At 44.5% G+C, this 19,559-nt stretch overlaps 2 protein-coding genes across 2 annotated transcripts in view; one reads left to right on the top strand and one right to left on the bottom strand.

The window, feature by feature from the left end:
• STAR (steroidogenic acute regulatory protein) overlaps positions 1-8,101 on the top strand; it is a 34,953-nt gene extending 26,852 nt beyond the window's left edge. The window contains exon 8 of the mRNA XM_068274605.1: positions 586-8,101. Within this exon, the coding sequence (XP_068130706.1) occupies positions 586-699 (114 nt within the window). The 3' untranslated portion in view covers positions 700-8,101. The remainder of the gene's footprint in view (positions 1-585) is intronic.
• A 1,517-nt stretch (positions 8,102-9,618) lies between these two features.
• The window catches only part of ASH2L (ASH2 like, histone lysine methyltransferase complex subunit), a 57,667-nt gene continuing 47,726 nt past the window's right edge, over positions 9,619-19,559 (bottom strand). The window contains exons 15-16 of the mRNA XM_068274604.1: positions 15,217-15,276; positions 9,619-12,511 (exon numbers count right to left, since the gene is read on the bottom strand). Of these exons, the coding sequence (XP_068130705.1) occupies positions 12,404-12,511; positions 15,217-15,276 (168 nt within the window). The 3' untranslated portion in view covers positions 9,619-12,403. The remainder of the gene's footprint in view (positions 12,512-15,216; positions 15,277-19,559) is intronic.

The following is a 19,559-nucleotide window of genomic DNA, read 5'->3' as shown; positions in this document are numbered from 1 at the left end:
AGGCATTTTTTGGATTGCGGAGGCGTTTCTGCCTCCAATGTTAAGTATAGGAAAAACGCAAACCGCTCTGAAAAACGGCAGTTCAGAGCGGTTTTGTAGGCGTTTTTGTTACAGAAGCTGTTCAGTAAGAGCTTTACTGTAACAATATCTGAAATCTACTACACCAAAACCGCTTCCCAAAACCGCAAAATGCTAGGTGAAACGCTACAGAAAAATAAGAAAAAGTGTTTCAAAATCTGCTAGCATTTTGCGGATCTGCTAGCGGGTTTTGGTGTACACCAGGCCTGTGTGTGTATAATTCCTTATCTTAGTAGCTAAGCATTGCTGTAGTCTAGAGCATGTATTTTACAGACGGGATATTTTGAATCAGACTAATTATCCTGATTCAAAACTTCCTGTCTGTAAAATACAAGCTCTATTTATTGGCTAATTTAAAAGAAAAAAGTAAGCTTTCCGTTAGTAAGCCTTCTTCAGACTCTATTCCTGTTGACTGACACTGTTAGGACATTTTCCTAAATTAATCAAGAAAATCAGTTCTCTAAAATAAATACATAGTTACAATTATTGTTTTTTTTTACCCCGCAGGGATGGTTGCCTAAGCCCATCATCAACCAGGTCCTCTCCCAGACACAAGTGGACTTTGCCAAGCATCTCCGGAGTCGAGTGGCCACGCCCTCCGCCAGTGTGGCCCTCTGCTAAGCCTGCCGTGTCCATCTTATCATGACGCTCATCTACTCATCCGTCACACTAAGGGTGGCCATAGACCTCAGATGATGACTAGCTGTGCAGGCACAACTCAGCCACCAGGGGGCGCCTTCTTCTCACATAAGAATACATGTTTCGGTCACCCACACAGCAGTGAGCCAAAGGGAGTGGGTAAAGCAGAGCATACACCATACCGTCGTGATTGTACAATCTTACTACTTCTAAGCAAACTGTTCCCAGTATTCTCAATCCGTTGACCCCCCCCCCCCCCCTACTACATAGATGTGGTAAGACTGTATGGTGTATGACCACCATAAAGACACCACCAGCTCATCTCACTGCTGTAGACGTGATATTATCATCCAGTCTTGTAGTAATCGGGCAATGATCATCTTATGTCTATGGCCAGCTTAAAGTTAACCTGTCACAACAGAAATGCCATTCGTTTAGGAACCGATAGCTTACTCTTTGGCTTCACTGTTTAATGGGCCATTGATGTGGAAGCAGGAAGATCAGATGTATTATTGAACGGACTATACCTATTCACCGGACAACATGCGCGATTACAGTTGCAGTGACGCATTCTCCTATGTGCTGTGTAGGCAAATCAGAACGCTGTTCCAAATGATTCGGAACAGAATTTGAATTTCAAGCACAGCAGGCCACGGCAGTGTGTAGTGGGGGTGACCTCACCCTTGGCGCTGCCCTGCAGGGTATGTTCCAGCTCTAAATACTTCCTCCTTTAGAGCCAGAAGGAGGAAGTAGCTGGAGAGCTGGAACTTACTAGTGAGCACTTGGAGTAGCTATTCATAATAGAATTTTAAATTATGGTAGATAGCGCTGCCCATGGCAGAGGGGGGTTAACTTATCTTATCCCAGATCCTTTAACTTAGCCCAATCTGTAAGTCCGCTTAGGGTGGCATTTGGCCTTTATTCGGCTCTTTTGCATCAGGTGACACTGCTGTCCAACTGGTTGTCACCTGGGTATGCTTCACTGTCTGCTGCACAAAGACGGTCTTCGGGTGCCGCATGACTGAATGGCTGCTGTTGGGAGTTCTCCTGGCATGATTTGGGGGAATATATACCTAGATTCAATGGGCTTGATTCACAAAGCGGTGCAAAGTGTTTGCACGCCAGTGAAAAGCCCCTTATCACGCCTAAACTCACTTTAGGCGTGATAAGAAGAAACTCGCGCGAAGTTACCGCGCGTAAGTGCGCGCGCAGCACCCGACGCTTCGCGCGAAGCTCCCATTAAACCCTATGGGACTTTGCGCGCGCGCGCGCTCTCACGCGCGTACGCGCGGTAACTTCGCGCGAAGAGCAGGAAAAAGCGGTGATAACTCAGTGGTGAAAAGGTCATCACGCCTAAAGTCTTTTAGGCGTGATAACTGGGTTATCACCGCTTTGTGAATCAAGCCCAATGTAATGTTTTTTAACATAATTTTATGTATTTTCCGGCCCCCCAGCAGTCTGAAGTATGTTGACCCGGCCCTTGACTGAAAAAAGTTGGGGACCCCTGTTCTAAGTGAATGATCCCAGACCCCTCAGGCTGCACCCATTTCATATAAGCAATGCCTCCAGGAGGGTAGTCAGGTGACTGCACAATATGGAAATAGGGATGGTTAATGACATGCAAATATTTCTGTTTTTATACAGGATTAAGGATTTATTTTTTTATGCAAATTTATGCGGTTTTAAAAACAGGCCAATTCAATTCCACTAAGATAGAATTCATTTAGTCCATTTTCAAGCTGTGTAATTATTTGCATCTCATTGCCCACCTTTTCAGGCCTGGAACCCACTAGAAAGCGCAAAGCGCTATTGCAATCGCTAGTGATTTGTGGTAGCGTTTTGCAAGCGATTTTGGGAGTGAATCCCGTGCTCCTGTACAACTTATTAGAATGGAAATGCTCCCCAGATGCTGCATGTCCTGTGATTGCGGTTTCCCTGGTCGCAATCGCTCTAGTGGAATCTGTCCATTTACATTTGCAGAGCATTTAGGGAAATCGCTAGCGTTTTAAAGCGCTCTCTAAACGCTAAAAAAAAATAAATGTTCTAGTGGGTTTCGGCACTTACCATGATTTAAACAAGCTTGCTGCTACATGTCACGCAACTGATTTGTGCTGGCTTTGTTTGCCCCATGTCACCTCTATTCAATGTGTCTCTTTGATAAAGATGTGAACTGGATTAGTGATGGTAAATCAGAAAATGGTTTGAAGGTTAGAAAGTGGTCTGCAGCATGCTCTTCTCCTGTCATTGCTGATCACACGGCCTTATGTATATATAGTGTCACATGCAAGGATGATTCCACTAGGGCTTTATTAGTGGCTCATTTGAGGCCTGGAACCCACTACAAAATGCTGTCACTAATCACAATCGCTAATGTTTTGTAAGCCATTTCATGAGCGATTTTAAAAAGTGTAATTAGTTTGCCAGCGATTGTGTAGCGATTAGCGGTTTTAATTCTGATCGGTCCTTTCAATTAATTATCATTTTGTTACAGCGTGCAGTAATGTAAAAACGCTAGCAAAATCGCACTGTGTAGGTTTTGACGAGCGATTAGGCTAGCGTTTATATACTTTACATTGCAGAAATGCTAACGCTCAAAAATGCTGCATGTTTTGTGATTTGATAAATCCCAATCGCTCCAGTAGAATTTGGCCCATCCATTAACATTAGCTGAGCATTTAGGGAAATCGCTAGCGGTTTGAATCACTTCCTAAACACTCAGAAAATCGCTCTAGTGGGTTCCAGCCCTTACTGTGTCATCTGTACACAATATCAGAGGAAGCCACAGAATGATGTATACAGTGATTACATGTACTTGCTTTATATTGCAATCATCTATGCAGCTAATGGAACATTAGCAGCTTATCTCTAATTTCCTTTTACAAAGAGATAGTAGGAAGTGTTATCAGCTTGTATTTATTTTATAGACTATAAAAATTTACTATTTACGGTACTTAAAATGCTTGAGCTCATCCATAGAATCTACAAGGCCTCATTTCACAGTCAGATGAACTGTGCGCGATTTGTCGAGCAGTTCAGCTGCCAGCCACGACATGCATCCAAGCGTTTGGTAGCGCTGTGCGTGTCAATTATCATACGGCGGCATAAAAAAAAATAAATCTCATGCTGCATCTTAGCACGGCAACTGCCATGCTCAGGTCCAACTCTAAGTCTATGGCAAAAAAAAGTATTAGAGGCAGAGGATCAGCAGGACAGCCAGGCAACAGGTATTGCTTAAAAGGAAAAATATGGCAGCCTCCATATCCCTCTCATTTCAGGTGTCCTTTAAAGGGAACCTAAACTAAGAAGGATATGGATTTTTCCTTTACTGGATGTCCAACGCCCACGCTAAGCGATAGTAAGTGCCCGGCCGTGGGACTGGGGCAGCTGACAGTTGGTGAATTCACCGCCTTCTGCTGCTCGTGGAAATGAGGTCTGAAGGATCCATTAGAGCATATGCTGAACCTAAACTAAGAGGGATATGGCTGTTTCCTTTTTAAAAAATACCAGTTGCCTGGCAGCCCTTGCTGATCTCTTTGGCTGGATCACACACCTGAAACAAGCATGCAGCTAATCCAGTCTGACTTCAGTCAGAGCACCTGATCTGCATGCTTGTTCAGGGGCTGTGACTAAAAGTATTAGAGACACAGGATCATCAGGAGAGTCAGGCAACTGGTATTTTTAAAAGGGAAAATCCATATCCTTCTTAGTTTAGGTTCCCTTTAAAGGACACCTGAAATGAGAGGGATATGGAGGCTGCCATATTTTTCCTTTTAAGCAATACCAGTTGTCTGGCTGTCCTGCTGATCCTCTGCCTCTAATACTTTTTTTTTGCCATAGACCCTGAACAAGCATGCAGCAGATCAGGTGTTTCTTACATTATTGTCACATCTGAAAAGATTAGCTGCTTGCTTGTTTCTGGTGTTATTCAGACACTACTGCAGCCAAATAGATCAGCAGGGTTGCCAGGCAACTGGTAAAAGGATATAAAGATGGCATAGTTTTCTAACTTCAGTTGTCCTTTAAGACCTTTTTGGGACAGGAAGCTGAACCGCTCCCGTACAGCGCACCAGCTTGGCACAGGTGATGGAGAGGTGGCCCTGCTATGGAGTCACATCCGAGCAGTGCTGTGCTCAGATGCAACATCTCACTTTTTTGCCCCCGAGTGTAAACATGTGGGGGTTACAAAAGTTGCCATTCGCACTCGAAAAGCGCTCATGGCTAGCTGCCAAGAAGCATTCAGTTTCCTGTGTGAAAGAGGCCCTTTTATTGCCTTTACATTTGGACATTTGCCATACAAATTTGGACTCCCTTAGGGTTAGTTCACATGCGCAAATTGCGATTTTGCGGCATGAAATGTCACGTTTTTACTGCAATTTGAGATTCCATTCAATAGAACAAGAATCACAACACAATTGGCCACAAAATGCTGCATGCAGTGAGTTTATGATTTATGCAAATCGCAAACCTTGCAGTGAGTATGATCCCATGGGGATACCTTAGCAGCAGCGCTTTGCTGATCAGAAAAGCGATGGACAGCTCCCGAGTGTGAACCAGAACCAGCCCTTGGGGAAGGATTACACTGGAGGCGTTTTTGGATTTTTTTGAGCGCCTGCAATTTTTCAAAATCGCCCTGAAAGTGCTTACACCATGCTATCCTATGCGCTAGTTCAGATTAGGGCGATCTGTCCGCTTTCCACTCAGAGAAGCGCTGCATGGACTATTTTCAGGGCAATTTTGCTACAATGGAAGATATAAGAAAAACTGCAACGAACAGAAATCGCCGGGAAGGGGGGAAAAAAATAGCTCCAAAAAAAATTTCAACGCGAACGTGATCGGAACGCAATGTGAACGAGGCCTAATTGCAAGAAAATCTATTGCAACAACATTGTTTGCACTACCCAGCTGTCCCAAAGTGCTCCCATTCTTGCCAGTGCCTGATCTGCAATTGAGGATAATCTATACATACACTTTATGCAATATATTACATGTGGCCAATAACGCAGCCCCATAAAGCCAACATAACTACATTTTTCCACTTTCATTCTGCATATGAAACTTGCACCAATTTTTTTTGTAATACTATTTTTATATTATTTATTTCCCTCATATTTTATTTAATATTTATAATCAAAGCTGTGTAATTTATTTTTTTCTTTCTGTTTATTGTGAAAGGTGTAAAGCTAGTTTCTTGTTCGGTGTAAATAATAATGTGGACTATCCCTGCAGTGACACTTACCGATCAAAGTAAATCCTGGTACACACCTTCAATTATGATTGGCTAATCACTGACCGATTTTACCACCTCCATGTAGTATGAGTGTTTATCTACACAACCTGTTCATAGTATTCCAAATAAGTTGACCCTTATACTACACGAAGGTGGTAACATTGGCCAATCAATATTGAAAGTGTGTACCAGGCTAAAGGTTCGTATACACGTCCGATAAAGATCGTTCATTACGAACGATTCGTGACGTTTACACGATATTCAAATTAGACCGAAAAGATTGTTCGTAATGAACGATTGTGTACACACGTGAACGATATAAGTATAAAGTACTGAACGACGAATGATAAAAAAAATGTGTGCGCAAACGGAAGTGACGTTATGACAGGCAATAAGAACATGCGTACTACTCCACAGATAATCATTATCAGACAATCTTTGTACACACTGCAATGATTGAACGATTATCTTTCGAAAAATCCGCCGGGTTGGATCGGTCGGATTGAACGATAACGGTCGTTATCGTCCAAAAAAACGATCGCTGGAAAATTTGGAACGCACATTTATCAGTCCGATTGTCGTTATCGTTCGTTTTCGAACGATCGTTATCGTACGTGTGTACTCAGCTTTAGGCCTCTTTACCACAGACAGTTGAACTGTGTGCTCAGCAAGCAGTTACCAGGCAGTAGTGAGAAGTTTTAAGACAGCAGTGAGCAGTTACCAGGCAGCAGCGAGCAGTTGTAAGAGTTTGAGAGGCATTTCACTGCCTATTAACTGCCCATGGAAAACAATAAAAAAAAAGACAAATACCTAAGGGTCTGAACTTTTTAAATATGCATTTGAAGGGGGTATACTATGAACATTTTTTAAATTATAAGCTTGTAAATAGTGATAGCAAAACGGAAAAAATGCACCTTTATTTCCAAATAAAATATTGGCGCCATACATTGTGATAGGGACATAATTTAAATGGTACAATAACCGAGACAAACGGGCAAATAAAATACATAGGTTTTAATTATGGTAGCGTGGATTAATTTAAAGCTATAATGGCCTAAACCGAGAAATAATGATTTTTTTTTCAATCTTTATTATTGATCCTGTTAAAATGCATTTATAAAAAAAATAATTCTTAGTAAAATGTACCACCCAAAGAAAGCCTAATTAGTGGCGGAAAAAACAAAATATAGATCAATAAATTGTGTTAAGTAGTGAAAAGTTATTAGTGAATGAATGGGAGGGTAAAATTGCTCTTATGCAGAAGGTGAAAAATCCCCGCGGGCTGAAATGGTTAAAGGAAACCTGATGTGAGAGGGGATATGGAGGCTGCTAGATTTATTTTCCTTTAAGCAATATTAGTTGCCTGGCTATCCTGCCTCTAATACTTTTAGCCACAGCCCATGAACAAGCATGCAGCAGATCAGGTGTTTCTGACATTGTCAGATCTGGCAAGATTAGCTGCTTGCTTGTTTCTAGTGTTTCTCAGATACGACTGCAACCAAATAGATTGGCAGAGCTGCCAGGCAACTAGTATTGTTTAAAAGGAAATAAATATGGCAGCCTCCATATACCTTTTTCTTCAGTTGTCCTTTAAGCAATACCAGTAGGCTGGCAGTCCTGCTGATCTCTTCGGCTACAGTAGTGTCCGAGTTGCACACCTGAAACGAGCATGTAACTAAGCTAGTCAGACTTCAGTCAAAGACATCTGAGCGGCATGCTTGTTTAGGGGCTAAAGCTAAAACTATTAGAGACAGAGGATCAATGGCAACTGGTATTGTTTAAGGAAAAAATGTCAGTCTCCATATCCTTCTCATTTCAGGTTTCCTAAAAAAAAAAAAGTAGCCAATCGGCTGCACTTTGAAATTAGCAGTCTATGTGGGCTGGATCTACATACACAAGGGTAATTCCAAGTTATAAGTATAGCTAGAAGTAGATACACAACTAGCATAACATAATAGTCACACACTTTGTAGCCTTCTCTTGGATTATGAAGAAAATTCTGTAATACCTTAATGCAGAGTCTAAGGGAGGGATCATCTGCCTAAAAGCATAATGTTTGAAAATGTTTTTATTTAGGCGTAATTCTGAGTCATAAGAATAAGGTTATCTAGAACAAGATGTAAACTGTCTGAAATGTTGTATCTGACTGTTGTCCTTTCTAATAAAGATTTTTCTATCCTCATCTACTTGACTGTTCTTTACCGAAACACGACATCCATGAAGAGACACCAAGGCATACCTCTTAACTTGATTTCATAAGAAAAATATGTTATTTTATAATTCACACCATGCTGGTCCTTTCTATCAAGTGTTTTGTGTTTGCTTGAACCCCAATTTACACTGGAAACCCGTGTTGCATTACCCTGTTTTACGGCAGGGTAAGGCAACGGCAATGCAAGGAGGTCTAGCACTCTTACTGTGTCGCTTTGCAGCAGAAGTGCCCGATCTGCCACGGAGCCACCGCAAAGTCAATAGCATGTTACCGGTCATCTTCTGCAGCGAAGACAGAAGTAATGCAAGTCAATGGGTGATGCAGGAATTGCGCAGAATGATGGGGATCCCCAGTGACATACTTCCTGTGCAGCAGGGAGTACGTCAGTGGGTGAGGGGGGCGGGGCAGCGCAATGCATATGACGCTGTCGGCGCACTCTGCCGCAGGGTCATATAATTGACATTTTGTGCAATGCGGTGCGATGGGAGTGGGGCATTGTACTGAAAACACACAGGCCAGGTGTAAAGCCAGCCTACACGATACAGTCTTAACTAACCTTCATCAGGTGTGATGAAGGTCGATTAAGACGGTAACATGTAGTGTTCTGTAGCACTCTCAATACAAGTATATTGTGAAGAGGAGGGTCTAAGAAAAGTGCACAGTGGTACACGGTTGGAAGAAAGAAATGAGGAGTGTATAGGTCATTGCTTCTTACACCAATCCTTCTAATGTCAGCCTCTCCACACTTGTCCCAGAATGCAACCTCACCATCAAAATTTTCCTGACCATATATGCAAATAATTCTTCTTTACATGCAAATTTATTGCAAACTGTATGCAGCACTAAGGGCCCATTCATACTAGAAAGTAGCAGCACGGTAAATCAGTGGACACTCGCGATTTCCAACCATTGCGATCAGTGCTTTGTTTAGCACTGTACTGCGATCGCTCGAGAATAGCGGAAAAATGCTGCAGGCAACACGTGATCGCCAGCAATCGCGGCAGTGAGACCACTGCCATAGGGTTATAATCGAGCTAGTGCTTTGGCGATTAGCAGGAATCACCCGCTAATTGCCCTAGTGGGAATGGGCCCTATAAGCGCTTTTATAAATGCTTTTTAAAAACGCTCCCACTGACTTACATTAAATTCGCAGAAAGCTCTGGAGGCCATAAAGTGCTCAGAGAAGCGCTTATAGTGCGCCTGGGCCCTTAGAGCTGCAAACAATGCAAAATGATTAGTGTCTCACAAGGAAAAGCCAAATATCACGGTACACAGCCTGAAGATTGCCGGGGAAAGCAATCAAAGCTTTTGGCTAAAGCGTTTGCAGCAAAGACAGAGCGTGGAGGCTGCAGACATCCTCCCGTTCCAAGAGCTTGCTCTCTACAGCCCAACATACGACAACTACCGACCAATCAGCTTTCAGTCTGCTGGCGTGTCCAATGAATAGACAGCTTAGTAGGACTTAAAAAACAAAGAAGCAAACTTTATTTAAAACACAACATTCTTAGAGGTATAATATTTTACATCTGAACATAAAGCAGATTCAGTAACACACATGAGGCCTCAGTACGACCAGGAAGAATATAATACTTTACCGATAAGAGACAGCTGTTACTTTACTTGTTGCACTTAAAACAAACTCCTGCAGAATAGTTTAATTTCAAATTCTGGAAGCAGAAGGGTTAAAAACTGTCAGGTTTTATTGTGACCAACAGGATAAAACTCCCCTGACTTATGGCACTTGAGGAGGAGGAGGAGGGAATGGTCAGGCCTCACTGGGACAGGACGTGAGGTCAAATTTTACCATGGGCAGCAATAGCAATCTCAACAGCCACAAACCATTTCAAAAAGGAAGTGGATTGCCATTCCAGTAAAAAGAACTAGACAAGGTCAGCAATTCTGGCTTGCATGCAAATTTAATGCTGGAACCAGACTAAGTTCACACTACAGGCCGATGAGTGGATACGCTGAGCCCCGTCAGTGTCCGGTGAGTCGCCACCATTCGAGTTGCCGCTGGGCTCAAAGCCCAAGCAGAACCTTAGGGCTACCATTGGTTAGATCCAGGGGACTCCTAACAGGGAGGATTCTCATTGGTCCACCTTTCAGTGAACCCCCCTCGTGCTAGAGAGGATTACCAATAGTCTTTTGCAGGCCATTGAAGCCCTATAGTTCTGCATCACCCCAATGTATGGCCACATCGATGATCAGATAAGATCCCTCTCTGACTGAATCTGATTAGCGAGGGATCTATCGCCTGCCCACACACAGCGATTTCTAATAGATTTCAGCACGAGTCCTGGGTGATGCAGCCTCCTGGGTGACGCCTCCTGGGTGACGCCTCCTCCCCCCCCCCCCCAGTCTATCTTCTCGTGCAGGCTGCTGCAACTCCTCTAGTATTCAGCATCACAGTGAGCGCCTGTACCAAACGACTCGGTGCAGTGGCGTCACAACATGTGGAAGTGTCACACGAAACAGTCGCTCATGGTGAAGCCGAATGGAGGAGGCCTGGAATCGTGCCGCGTAGAGGTGAGACTAACACTGCACATGGGTAGAGGTTGGATACGCGGGCACAGGATGTCTGTGGGGGACCATTAGAAGCCCCGGGTAAGTTCAACTCATTTTCCCCCGACCCCCCCTACAGTGTCCCTTTAAGGCTTGGTTCACACTAGGCCTGATGCCAGACCGTTTTCCAGAGCTCACGGCAACAGTTGTGCAGCAGAGACCCACGCTTTTCTATGGGTTCATTTACACATATCAGTTTGTACCGCGTTTCTGTTTGTCTGTTGGGTTAATGCAATGGCCAAACTCAAACTACATGGTTTTTTTTTCCCTTACAGAGGATGCATTACCAATCATTCTAAAGAATGGCACACATTAGCTCTGCTTTGCAATGGGCACTGCAACAAATCTGTGGCACGGTATAGTGTATATAAACTAGTTGGATACCCTACAGTTTCGCCGTTTCAGCTGCCATTTGAACTGAACCCGAAACCAGATGGGCCGTAAGGGAGAAAACACTGCCACATGCCTCTCTGATACAAACACGCAAAAACGGCGTAGACAGCCCTTCTACTGTTCCCATTATATGTGCTGCGCAGCAGCATGATGCGCTATCACGCTGCTGCATGCATTTTGGGGAATCGCAGTGCTGATCCATTCACTGTAGTAAATGGGATCTGCAGTACAGCGCACAGTAGCACAGATGGTGTGCGATCGTACGCACTGCGTTCTAATCGCACAGCCATCTGCGCTGAATGATCTGAATGAGCCCTTAAAGTGAACCAGATACGAAGCACCCTCATGTATTCTACCATATATATCAGTGGGAACATTACAGAAAACACCTACCCTGCTCTCTTTCATTCTTCAGTGTTCAGCTTGATTCTTATCAGCCCTGATAAAATCCCTGACTGAGCATTCAGTCTGGCTTTGCTCAGGAATCATTATAGCTGAGTCTGTGTTCTCTGGTGTCTTTTCAAGCCCAACCTGCCCCCTTTTGGCTCTGCTCAGGAATTATTATAGCTGAGTCATAATAGCAAAGCCAGACTGAATGCTCAGTCGGGGATTTTATCAGGGCTGATAAGAAGTAGTCTTCGTCTTTGGTTCACTTTAAGCAAGGCTGTGTAGTTGGAGTCGAGGAGTCGGAGCAATTTTGGGTACCTGGAGTCGGTAGTTTCATAAACTGAGGAGTCGGATTCAGATGATTTTTGTACCGACTCCACAGCCCTGCTGTTAAGGGCAGTTGATGTGCAGACATTTCCTGGATCTGGTCCCTCCAGACCACATAGGCGGTCACTGTATAACAATCTGCAGGCTGAAACACTTTATGTAATGGTCTGTAAAATGTATTAAAGCAACTGAAATGAAAGGCTATCCACGTTGCCTTGTGGCAGCCAATCCTCTCGTTTTCACACAAGAAATTATTTGGAATCAGAGATAAGGCGATATAAAAGGTTTGTTACATAGGAGTCCTGATGTTATGAAGGAAAGTAATACCTCAGCCCTGGAAATCTGGACATTAAAAGGCAAAGGGCTATTAATTCCAGAGCCATGTAACACAGGGGAACCCTGAGCAGAAGCATTCTGTGTCACCTGTCACACTACCGCTACGAGCGGCCAGCAGAGAACCTTTCCGTTCTCGTCTTCCGTATGGCCACGGATAATCAGTTCCTTACATCAGCCATTATTCAGTGTAAATGAAAAACAAAAATAAAAAAGGATAGGGTGGAGGAACATAATGAAAAGGATTAAGGCTCCCATGGGGGGCTCTTTCTGCCATCAACCTCGGTTTCCACATGGTAGAGAACATCTGCTAACGTGTGTTCAACAACCGCCATACACGCCATGTCATTCATCTGCGGAAGAGACAACAGGTACGTTTAGATGCGGTCATGGAAGACCAATTTGATTTACACTGCCAGATATCAGACATAGCTACTACCTTTCTGTATACAGATCACATTACAGAAAATATATTGTTGGTCAGAGGCATAGGGGTCACCATAGCAGCTGCTGTGGGGCCCAGTGGCAATGGCTGGCAGTGATAAAGGGGGTCTGTGGCAGACGCCATGGGGTGCAGAGTTACATGAGCAGAGTGGAGAAACGTTAACTCGCCTCCCTTCTGGCTACCTAATACTGAGAGCCCCTCTGGCTACCTACATTTGGGGCTACCAAGCTCCATACTTGGGGCTACCGAATACTGGAAGTGCCTCTGTATACCCATACTGGAAGGCTACCTGATACTGGGGGCATCTCTGGATACCTATAGCGGGGAGCATTTCTGCCTACTTTTACTGGGAGCCTAACTAATACTGGGGGTACCTCTAAATACCTATAGCGGGGAGCATTTCTGCCTACCTTTACTGGGAGCCTACCTAATACTGGTGTGTACCTCTAGATACCTATAGCGGGGGAGCATTTCTGGCTACCTATTCCGGGGGCCTACCTAGGGCTACCTAATACTGGGAGCACCTCTGGATACCTATAGCGGGGAGCATTTCTGGCTACCTATACTGGGGACCTACCTAATACTGGGGGCACCTCTGGATATCTATAACGAGGAGAATTTCTGGCTACCTATACTGAGGGCCTACCTGTGGCTACCTAATACTGGAGGATACCGCTGGCCACAAATGCTAGTGGGAGGATGCCTAATTATGGGGGCATCTCTGGCTACCTAAAAGTTTTGTGGGGCATGGGGGGCGCAAAGTTGCCTTATTGTTTTTTTTTTGGGGGGGGGGGGGGGGGCATAGAAAATTTTGCTATAGGGCCCCATGGTTTCTAGCCCCTGTCGGTTATGACTAAACCAAGTCGGCTGCAGAAGAATGAACTATGAGCGAGAAGCTTGTGCTTGTTGATTTCGCTCAAATGGTTACTGTAAAAAAAAACTGTCAGCGGATTGAGTCACCAGTAACATGAAAGGAGTCCAGTGTTCTGCTGCTGGGGAATCCAAACTCTGCTGGTTCACCAAACCATGAATATCAGTGCAATCAACTCCCCATAGACCAAAGACTCTCAGCCATTTAATGAAAACATAGCAGCAACAAAACATTGTACTAAAGGTGGCCACTAATGACCCAACCTTTTTGTCTAATTTTACCAAATCTATGTAGAGGGCTTAATTGTGGGAATCTCTTGAATGGAGACTCTAGACAGTCCCTTATACAAGATTTGATTACAAGCATGTTGCTCTTAAACCAAGGTTCTACTATATTACATAGAAATGGTAAGATTGGACAAAAAAGACTGGATCATTAGTGGGCACTTTTAAGGTACCCATACATGGTACAAGCAATTTGTTAGATGTTCCCGTTTATTCAATCAAAATGATCGAATAGAGAAGAAATCAAAAAGAACACTATAAAATACATTTTTATAGACTGTTGTGTAACAACACTGCTTGGCGACTGCGTCATGCTGATGGGCGTGGACACGGCGGCAGCCCCAGGACCACATAACGCAGATTGGCGTAAAGTCCTGGGGCGGGGATTTGCAGGAGTGACGTTGCACGCGCATCTCCACGTGGATGACGGAGCTCCGCTATTAGTCTCCCAGCGGCGATCGCCGATAGGAGACTGACAGACAGCGAAACTGCCGTCTAGTCTGTACAGCGCTGTGTTCTATGGCAGCGCTGTACTGGGGACAGCCGTGTGACACGGCTGTCCCCCTGGGACGCAGGAGAGCAATCAGCTCTCATTGGCTAAAGCCTATAACAGCCGATCGCTGTCATAGGTTGGCTAGGGGAGGGCAGGTAGAAAAGGAGGGGGAGAAATCACTTGTGAGCTGAGTTGCACGGCCCTGCAGCGAGGCCTTAAAGCTGCAGTGGCCTATATTGTAAAGAATGGCCTGGTCGTTGGGGGGGGGGGGGGGTGTTAAGCCTACAGTCCTCAAGTGGTTAAAAACCTGATGGCTATGATGCCATCAACAACAACAAATAACATTTGTAAAGCGCTTTTCTCCTGTGGGACTCAAAGCGCATAAGCATGGCTCAGACCATTGTGGTACAGAGGAAGAATTTTATAAGTCCAGAAATGCCAGGCTAAACAGGTGGCTTTTCAGTCTGGATTTGAATAGCTCCAGGGATGGTCCTGTCTTTACTGGGTGTGGCAGGGAGTTCCAAAGAGTAGGGGCAGCATGACTGAAGGCTCTATCTCCAGATTTTTTGAGGTGCACTCTGGGAGTGATCAAGTTTATAGAACTAGCTGATCTGAGGTTGTGAGAGGTGTGGTGAAGCTTCAGCAAGTCCTTCATGTATCCAGGGCCCAGATTGTGCAGGGATTTGAATGTCAGCAGTCCAATCTTGAAGAATATTCTCCATTCTACTGGTAGCCAGTGCAGTGAGCGAAGGATCGGTGTAATGTGACAGTGGCGAGGCTGGTTTGTTAGCAATCTGGCAGCAGCATTCTGCATTAATTGCAGGCGACGCAGGTTGGCTAGCCCTGTGTCTCTTTCACTGGCATGATATATAGGTCTAATAAACTTCTATAGAGCCTGCATAACTGAAAAGATAAAAAGAGAGACAGGAGAACAGCAAGGGGGAGATTTCGGAATGAGCACTTACTGGACGGAACGACACATCTTTTGGAGGATATTTGAAATGTGGTCCAAAGTTTATAGAAACCTACAAAAACAAAACAAAAAAACAAGTCAGCTGGAGTACAAGAAAATTCATCTAAAAGTGAACCAAAGGTGAGTGTGATATGGAGGCTGCCATATTTATTTCCTTTTAAACAATACCAGTTACCTGTCAGCCTGCCAATCTATTTGGCTGAAGTAGTGTCTGAATCGCACCAGAAACAAGCATGCAGCTAATCTTGTCAGATCTGACAATGTCAGAAACCCCTGATCTGCTGCATGCTTGTTCCGGGTCTATGGCTAAAAGTATTAGAGGCAGAGGATCAGCAGGACAGCCAGACAATGTGTATTGCTTAAAAGGAAATCAATATGGCAGCCTCCACATCCCTCTCACCTCGAGTTCACTTTAAACTGTACCAGATATAACAAGAAAGCACTGTTGGATACAGTATATTGTGAGAAATATTATATATTAGCAAGTTGTCATTGTTCTTTACCTTCCTGGCAGTAATCCCGAGCCTGGCTCTGGCTAGCCTCAGGAGGTATATGGAGGCAGCACAGCAGCAGTTACAACTCTCCTCCCCCCAGTATCTGGATACTTGCTGCCCATGTTTTTTTGGTCCTCAGAGGCTCTTGCTCCCTCTGGTGGATCGCCATTTGTCACATGACAACACAGTGATCTCACCACAGGGGTTGAGTGCCACCTAAAGGATAGGAGGAGGAATAGCAGCGCTAGATTCCGAGGAGGTAAGGTGCGGCGGCTACTGCAGATCTCTCTGGAAATAGGATTTTTTTCCCCCCTGAATTTTAGGAATTAAAAGCTCATGAAAAAATAGTACTGCTTTTAGACTCTAAAAGCCAAAAGAATTAGAACTAGAGGTTAAGAAATAACAAGTAGCTGTAAGTATTATAATGAAATACACTCTGCATTCTTGTATGATTTCTAGTGTGTAAATAGTCTTAGCTATAATTAGGAACAGTGTATATCTTGTGTGATCATTTATGACTCACGTAACAGTTTGCATTCCTGTATGAATCATGGCTGGTATATGCCATTCATTAGGAACAGGATAGATCTTGTGTGATTTATAACTCATATACTCCCTATTTAAAAAAAAATAATATAATAATAATAATAATAATAGGCATGAGATGAGACAATTCATCTACAGCTGGCAGGGCCGGGCCGAGGCATAGGCTGGAGAGGCTCCAGCCTCAGGGCGCAGTGTAAGAGGGGGCGCACAATTCATTCAGCTGCCATTCCTAATTGTGTATGAAGCAGAAAGAAATAAGAAAAGGGGATACATAGCAGTGACTGCAAGCCAGATAACTAGATATTAAGGTGTTGGGGAGGTTGTGGGCCCTGTGGCCCTCTTAGTCTAATAGCAATCAGTGTGTGACAGCTGTGGTGGGAGGGATGAGGGGCGCACTTTGGTGTCTCAGCCTTGGGTGCTGGAGGACCTTGTCCCTGCTGTGACAGCTGGCAAACGTACATTCTGACTATGAGAGTCACAAATGCATTATGGCCATTAGGAGGAGTTCCCTGCCCACATCTGTGTATAAATATGGGTCCAAAAGCTCAGTCAAGGCATTTGCTGGGCCCTAAATACATATGGCTTGAAGAAGGTGGGATGAATGGATTTTATAGAGCTTATGTAAATACTGATAACCAATGTATTATGTTGCTTTTTATTGATTGCTGATTAAAACACTGTTGTATGCAATTTTGTACATCATTGCAATACTTTTATGAAAAAAGAAAAATAAATTTTGGTCTAAAACTAGTTATTTCATTGGAGATATCTTAGATTCGAGGGGGGTGCTAACAAGTATTGAGCCTTATGCTGGGCATACACGGCTCGATTGTTTCGCCGCTCGATACCATAGTATCTTCCGCTCGCTTTTTATCTTTTTCCATTCACTTCAATCCGGAATCGAGCGGCTAAATGATCCTGCGGGAGATCGAACATGTCAGAAATTATCGAACCATCAAAATCGAGCCGTGTATTCCGAGCATAACCCTCCCAAAAAATTGAGCTAGTAAGCTTCAGGGTCTACTCGGCTATTGACGAAATTCTGTTTTGTCCGCACGTTTATTGCCTGATGAAGCGGGCTCGGCCTGCGAAACACGTTGCACTTTTGGGGTACTACCGTATATACTCGCAAGCAAGCCGAATTTTTGACCCCCCAAAAGTGGGCCAAAAGTTTGGGGGGTCGGCTTGCTTGCGAGTCACGTTGGTCGGTGGTCGTAGCCCCCCCCCCCCCCCCCCCCGCGGCCGCCGCTGCTGCTATTAGCTTACCCTGCGGCCCCTAATATTCCCCTCTCCATCTCCCGGGCATGTAAATAGTTCACAGCAGCTCGCTCCATGGCGGCTGCTGTGTGATGACAGGAAGCTGTAGGCAGAGCGGATTCCATAGCAACGGCCATTACAGGAAGCCGCTCTCCCTACAGCTTCCTGTCATCACGCAGCAGCCACCGTGGAGCGAGCTGCTGTGAACTATTTACATCCCCGGGAGACGGAGAGAGGAATATTAGAGGCCGCAGGGTAAGCTAATAGCAGCGGCGGCTGTGTGTGTGTGTGTGTGTGTGGGGGGGGGGGGGCACTATCCTAGCTATACTGGGGCACTATAGTGCTCAGTATAGTGCTCAGTATAGCTAGTATAGTGCCCAGTATAGCTAGTATAGTGCCCAGTATAGCTAGTACAGTGCTAAGTATAGCTAGTATATTGCCCAGTATAGCTAGTATAGTGCCCCAGTATAGCTAGTATATTGCTCAGTATAGCTAGTATAGTGCTCAGTATAGCTAGTATAGTGCCCAGTATAGCTAGTACAGTGCTCAGTATAGCTAGTGCCCAGTATCGCTAGGTAGTGCCCAGTATAGCTAGTATATTGCCCAGTATAGCTAGTATAGTGCCCCAGTATAGCTAGTATAGTGCTCAGTATAGTGCTCAGTATAGCTAGTATACTAGCTATACTGGGGCACTATACTAGCTATACTGGGCAATATACTAGCTATACTGGGCACTACCTAGCGATACTGGGCACTAGCTATACTGAGCACTGTACTAGCTATACTGGGCACTATACTAGCTATACTGAGCACTATACTAGCTATACTGAGCACTATACTAGCTATACTGGGGCACTATACTAGCTATACTGGGCAATATACTAGCTATACTGAGCACTGTACTAGCTATACTGGGCACTATACTAGCTATACTGGGGCACTATACTAGCTATACTGGGGCACTATACTAGCTATACTGGGCACTATACTAGCTATACTGGGCACTATACTAGCTATACTGGGCACTATACTAGCTATACTGGGCACTATACTAGCTATACTGGGGCACTATACTAGCTATACTGGGCAATATACTAGCTATACTGGGCACTATACTAGCTATACTGAGCACTATACTAGCTATACTGAGCACTATACTAGCTATACTGGGCATTATACTAGCTATACTGGGCGCTATACTGGGCACTATACTAGCTATACTGGGCACTATACTAGCTATACTGGGGCGCTATACTAGCTATACCGAGCACTTTACTACCTATACTGAGCACTACCTACCTATACTGAGCACTATACTAGGGCACTATACTAGCTATACTGGGCACTATATTAGCTATACTGAGCACTATACTAGCTATACTGGGCACTTTACTAGCTGTACTGGGCACTATACTAGCTATACTGGGCACTTCACTAGCTATACTGGGCACTACCTACCCATACTGGGCACTATACTAACTATACTGGGACACACTGGGGGGGGGGGGATCACACGGCCAGCATTTCCTACCACCGGCTTATATGAGGGTCAATCATTTTTTCCTGGTTTTTCAGGAAAAAGTTGGGGGTCGGCTTGCTTGCGAGTATATACGGTATTTAATAAATGTGATTGCTACTTTTCAGACAGTCTTTCGTGTCTGCTTTATGGAGGTAAGTCCACCGCTTCCTCCCAGCAAATTTTGAAGGTTTTATCCACTTTTATTCTGCTGGCGCCTCTGTTCTCCTACTGCAAAATCGTGTCCACCCCTGGTGGAGGGGTGATCTACCCCTTTTTCTCATCTACAGAGAGCGACTTCTTATCCCTGAGTGAGGACAGGTCTAATCTCCTCACCTGCCTATACAGTGGTTACCTTTGTGGTAACCCATGTCTGTGAGTATATTCTTCTCACTGATTTGCCTTACTTCGTTTATGTTTTAACATACTACACTATATTGGGCTCTCGGTTTCTCTACATTATGGGGAAGATTGTACGTGAGGTCACAGACGTCATGCACAGCCACAATCCTCCCCATAGGG

The sequence above is a fragment of the Hyperolius riggenbachi genome, chromosome 3 (assembly GCF_040937935.1).
Source record: "Hyperolius riggenbachi isolate aHypRig1 chromosome 3, aHypRig1.pri, whole genome shotgun sequence".
Classification (NCBI taxonomy): Eukaryota; Metazoa; Chordata; class Amphibia; order Anura; family Hyperoliidae; genus Hyperolius; species Hyperolius riggenbachi.
The sequence above is the reverse complement of the archived record's forward strand: the minus strand, read 5'-3'. Positions and strand labels throughout refer to the sequence as shown.